The 5,934-nt window shown below is 35.5% G+C and overlaps 1 protein-coding gene across 1 annotated transcript; it reads left to right on the top strand.

Annotated features, from left to right (window-relative positions):
- The first annotated feature begins 4,713 nt into the window (after positions 1–4,713).
- On the top strand, positions 4,714–5,466 carry LOC128984382 (putative nuclease HARBI1). The gene has a single exon (XM_054403699.1). The coding sequence runs from the start codon at positions 4,714–4,716 to the stop codon at positions 5,464–5,466; it is 753 nt and encodes a 250-aa protein (XP_054259674.1).
- The last annotated feature ends 468 nt before the right edge of the window (positions 5,467–5,934 follow it).

Genomic DNA, 5,934 nt, shown 5'->3' with positions numbered 1-5,934 from the left:
CCAAAATCGCACCGGAAGTGGCTTTTTTAGACCGGAAGTTGACTTTTTTAAATGTAAGCTACCAATTTTTATTACAGAATCGGATTCTACGTTGAAAAATACATAACTTTTGTCTAAAACACTTTTGAAAAAAACTTGTTTTCTATCTCTAATTCCCTATTAAAGTCAATAATTTTGGGTAATTCATCTGCCAAAGTTGATTGAAACAATAATAGAGATAAACAAATAATAAAGATTACATAAAGACATGTGATAAAAAGAATCAGCTGTTCATTGTAAACACTATAGTGATTGAGTAACAGCTGGTCTACACATTGCTTGATTTCATTTTATTTTAAAAATAAATAATTTGTTTTTATATTAAAGTAGTCAAATGTAAAAACAAATGATTTAAAAAAAATCAAATTAAGCAATGTATAGACCAGCTGTTACTCAATTACTAAGGTTTTTACAATAAACAGCTGATTCTATTCATAATATGTCTTTATGTAATCTTTGTTATTTGTTTTTCTCTATTATTGTTTCGAGTAACTTTGACAGATGAATGACTCAAAATTATTGATTTTAATGGAGGATTAGAGGTAGAAAACAAGTTTTTTTTCAAAGATTGTTTTAGACAAAAGTTATGTATTTTTTAACGTAGAATCCGATTCCGTAATAAAAATTGGTAGTTTACATTTAAAAAAGTCAACTTCCTGTCTGAAAAAGCCACTTGTGGTGTGATTTTGGATTTGAAAATATCACCATTTGGTAGACCGTGCCCAATTTATATAGTTCTGTATTATTTGTTGTTTGAAAGAAAAGGTTTCCCTCGTTTTTAAAAGGGTGTACGGGTGGTTTTGGACACCCGGTATAGTGATATAAATATATAGTGATAAGGTTGGAAACGATTATGTCTCATAATATAGCTACTACTTCCAGCGCGTGACCTATTATTTTCATTGTGTGCCCGATCTCTTCGAGGCATCTTAGTCAAATGACTAATGCTAATGAAACACACCATAAGAACACAAAATCCATTAAATGCATCCCGGAAAATGAAATGGTTATTGAGCAGCGAGGAAAACACTTAATAACGCTCAAGAACATTGACAGCCGAGTAGAACCATTCACCTAACCTCTCCTCTACCCAAAAGGAACTTTTGGATTTTCTGTAGGACTTCCTCTTAAAATGCATCATGCAAGCCGTGCACATATGACAAGGATGGAGTTAGCTCAATATCGGCTAGCCTTTCGTCCGGAACAAACCAAGGCTCTTCCTCCTGAACCTTTGCTAGAGGGATTTGATTGCTAACGTAGATTGGATTTAATGCTGTCCACTTTGGTGGTAGACTGAATGTTGGACGAATTTCCAACGCATTTTCTGTTCCAGACTACAACGGTCGATTTTTCAAGTTCGTGTGAAGTGTCTAGGCCAACAAACGAACCGTTTTCATTTTCATGATGTTTTTTCCAATTTGTGTTGTAATGATAGTGTAACAATACATGTTTTTGTGTTCTAATGAATAGTTATTTCTTGATATACCTACTTTACACATACACATTGGGGTAAAATAGGTACTTCAATTATTGTTATTATTGTGTTTTACTTAGAAAACATGTACTATACCCGTTTTCCCCCAACCACGGGGTAAAATAGGTATAGTATAAATAATGTTAATCATTTTTATAACACAGTTTATTTATTAACAATAAATATTAAACCATTCTAAGAGATCATAATGACAAGCTTAAACCATAAAATCTTTTTTAATATTAAAAAACATTGTTTATCTAGCCTAGAAATTGAAATTTGCTCGTTTTCATACCCGTTTTACCCCAACCGATCCTACATAGTTTTTATGTTCAACTCTGGGTTGTCAAAGTACTTTCAAGAAGTTGTATTTCCATTGTAATGGCTTTGACAATGAGGAATCGACTCTAAATGAGTTTTCATCAAATCCAAAACATTGGGTTTCAGGTTTTGGAGCTGGTTTGAACGATGGTCTCTCCGTTCTGGAAAATCCTGATCATTGAAAATTTTCCCTTGCACTACCCTTAAAAAACAGTCTGGAAGTTGCATAAATTAATAAATCGGTTCATTATAACCTAACCTTTATCTTACCTAATCTAACCTCACTTCAAAGGACTTAATACAGTCACGAATCCGCATAAAGTCCGACCTATCTTCCTCACATGCTTTTTCTGACATAAAATGCGATTTAAATATCAATATTAAGGTTGGGTTGGGTTAGGTTATATAATACATGAGTTTTAACTTTCCTACTACAGTAACTTATGCAGAAAATATTTTAACTTAACCTACCTTGCTTAATACTTTGGCCTATACAGCTTTGCTGCGGCCTTATAAAACGCGTGGACTCGTTTGTTGTTAGGGTACCGTTTTTTGAATTGGAACTCCGCCAGGTACCCGATGAAATGTTCGGACCTCACCCCGTATTTGGGGATGTGGTCTCTAACGTCTCTCCAACACCGCTCAATTCGGTTTGTATGTGCGCCCGTGACGGGATTAATAAAGTCAGTACTGTGGTTCACAGTTAAATGTTGGAAGCCGTACTCCCGCAATCTGCTGTACGACTTCAAACAGTCAGTAGTAATCGTACTGCCGTGCAAAACCCAGCGGCGGATTAGTCGAATTAGCGTGCGCCTTGAGCGGTCAGGAACGGGGATTATGTAGCACCTTTTTGCTGGGTCGCTTCCGGCACGTAATCTTTTTGCACTCCCTCCAACACCCAGTTTCCCTTCACTCGCCTACCTCGGTTGTAGTTACGTTTACCAAATTTCGCCTCATCTATTTCAACAATCTCACCTGGCCCGCCTAGTCTTTCGGAATTTGTTACACAATCGTCAATGTACACTTCTCTTATAAACGAATACCAATCGACAACAGTTTTACTTGACAGATTGAGATTTGTTTCCAGGAATTTTTGCCGGGGTGGGTAAAAAAAAAGATAATGATTGACTAATCGCCAAAGCGTACGAATTTGTAATCTGGATTTGCCGAAAAAAGTGTCTACTCTGCAAGATCGCACCCAATCACACCTTTTGGCTTTTTTCTTGTTAATTGAAACTCTGTTCCAGCATCTGAAAAACCACTTATCGTTCAATTTTATGTTTGAATGACACCTCGGACAATTCGTTTCATTATTTACAAACCCCTCGCTTAATTAAAAAACTTTTAATTTCATTATCATGGAACACAACCGTTTCATACAAGTTTTGGTCACACGCATTGCAAATATCAGCCATTACTAATATCTAAATCGGCAACAATAATTAAACTTACTTGATAATGAATAAGTTGCTATTGCAGATGTTATTAATCTGGATCTATTTTCTGGGCGCATTTTAGCGTAATAATCCATTGGTTGGTTAGCCTGTAATATAGTTCCACCGAACTACATTACAGCAATTCAGTGACAGTGGCAGTTGACAGTATCAATTTGGCATTGGTGATGCGGTCGTGTTATTGTATAGGCTAAAAAATCCTTGCATTTTACGAGAATAAAATTACATTTATTGATTAATGATAAATGTTGATTTTATTAATAGTTCATGTAGGCCTAAGTTATTGTTTTTGTGTAATTGTATTTTCGGAACGTCTTAGAAGTCCGTCTGCTTTTAGAAATTGAATTCTGATTTTCACATGTCGTGTGTGGTTTTGTCTGTTTAGTATCGAATGTAAACAACTGCCAGCTGTTTCCACTCCACAAACCTTCCGCCCCTTTTTGTGTTAGTCGCCACTAGAACTTGGACTCGTCCATACCACAAATATGTTCACAAATCAACAAAACTTAAGCTTTATATGAATTATTTAACAGTACGGACACTTAGGAATCTCTCCGACCAAAACTGATTGCATTTTTGGATTCAGCGTTAAAAATACTGTAAGTAGACATATCAAAATTACATAAAATCCCAGTGTAAATAGGGTAAATAATTACCAACCTTTTAATAGTAACTTGTAATAGCTTTATCAAGAAACCTTGGCAGACAGCTACTTCCAAACCTCCCACGTTAAGTCTGTAACCCCAAGTATGATTACGGGGCTTTTAAGGTTCACCAGTTTTTAGACTTTTTATTTCTTTTTTAATCATACATTTGGAAAGAAATGAATCTTGCAGCTCTTTACCTTGGTTATAAAATGAAGAAAAATGAAGAAAACAGTTCCTCCTGGGGCCTATTGCATAAAACTACAATTTTACAATTTTACAAGTTTACAGGCAAATTTCTGAAGAATTCTTCAGAAATTGTAATAACAGGTGTTGCAAGAACTACAAGTTACAGACTTGTAACAACTACTCAAAAACCCAAATTTACAGGCATTTTTTTACAATTTTACAGGTGTATAAACTTGTATTTCCAATAAAATTATTACAATTTTACATATACCTGTAAAAATGTAAGAATTTTTTACCTAGTTTCTTTGGCCTGTAAACCTTTGTTGCTATTGTACAAGTTAGTCTTTTAAGACAAAAATGTGGAATGGTGATGATTCTTCCGATGAAGAGCCTCCACAACGCCGAAGAAGGACCTTCAAGGTGAGAAAGAATTTCAATTTTGAAAGTGCTTTTGAAATTAACGAAAGATTTCGAATGCCACCTCAAAAACTAGAAGAGATGTTAGAAATAGTAGATCCTAACCTCGAAAGAGAAACGGCACGGAACCATGCACTAACATCAAAACAAGTTTTATGTATTGGCTTACATTTGGATGGGCAATGGGAGCCAATACCATGGCCTCAGTGACATGCACGGTGTGCATAAATCGACTGTATGTCGTGCCGTCCATAACTTTGTTAGAGCAGTGAACAACACTCTCTTTCCGAGGGTGGTTGATTGGCCTGACGACATAGTACAAGTTGTTCAAGGGTTCCATGCAATTGCAGAAATGCCACTTGTAATTGGTTGCATCGATGGAACATTGATTAACATAGACGCTCCGGTTTTAAATGAACAACAGTATGTTGACCGTAAGAATAACCACTCCATCAATTGCATGGTGGTTTGTGGGCCAGACTATTCTTTCTTCTATGTAAGCGCCCGATGGCCTGGAAGCGTTCACGACGCTAGAGTCCTAAGGAATAGCACGCTCTATCATAGAATGGAGGGTGGTTGGCGCCCTATTGAAGGAGGGGTACTGTTAGGAGACTCTGGGTATCCCTTGCTTGACTGGCTGATGACGCCTACCGGAGTAAACCTCGAAGATCCGGCTGTTGTAAGATACAACCGAAAACACAAGAGTACAAGGCGCATTGTGGAAAACTCCCTTGGCAAGCTAAAGGAGAAGTTTCCTTGTTTAAATCACCTGCGAGTGCAACCTGTTTTTGCATGTGAAATTTTCAAGTGTTGTGTGGCCATATACAACTACGCACGGCGTGCTGGTTTGATTGAAGTGGTTGAAAATGAGAACGAAGTCGAAGACGACGTAGAAGAACAGAATGTGAATGTGGAACAATTTGACTGAGACGGGAATGTAAGGTTGCAGGAAATAATCAACCACTTCAGACATTGACAATAGCCTGAACACTGCCTTTACGTTAAATCTCCAATATATGACTGTTTTCACATTAATCAAACTGAAGCTTGTTTTCTGTATTGTGAAATAACTTACACAGATAGATATATATAATATATATATATACATATATATATATATATATATATATATATATATAATATACTTAATTAGTATATTAATGTCATTAATGTAATAAATAAATAAATTCATACAAATAGATATGAGAATAAGAAGAAGGTAATTCTCATATCTATTTGTATGAATTTATTTATTTAGGCTATTACATTAATGACATTAATATACTAACAAAAAACTATAAAAAACAGAAAATCATTAAACTAGTTAAAGTATTCTATTAAAAACATTTAAAAACCATTATTCATAGTCAAGTGAGCTCACTTCGGTCTCATTTTC

The sequence above is a fragment of the Macrosteles quadrilineatus genome, unplaced genomic scaffold, assembly GCF_028750875.1.
Source record: "Macrosteles quadrilineatus isolate MER2022 unplaced genomic scaffold, UCM_ALF_1.0 Scaffold_2__2_contigs__length_208266976, whole genome shotgun sequence".
Lineage (NCBI taxonomy): Eukaryota > Metazoa > Arthropoda > Insecta > Hemiptera > Cicadellidae > Macrosteles > Macrosteles quadrilineatus.
Note: the sequence above shows the minus strand (reverse complement) of the source record. Positions and strands in the feature narration are given on the sequence as shown.

Excerpts from the sequence above, each read along its gene's own strand:
- LOC128984382 (XM_054403699.1), top strand. The coding sequence starts at position 4,714 with ATGGGCAATGGGAGCCAATACCATGGCCTCAGTGACATGCACGGTGTG.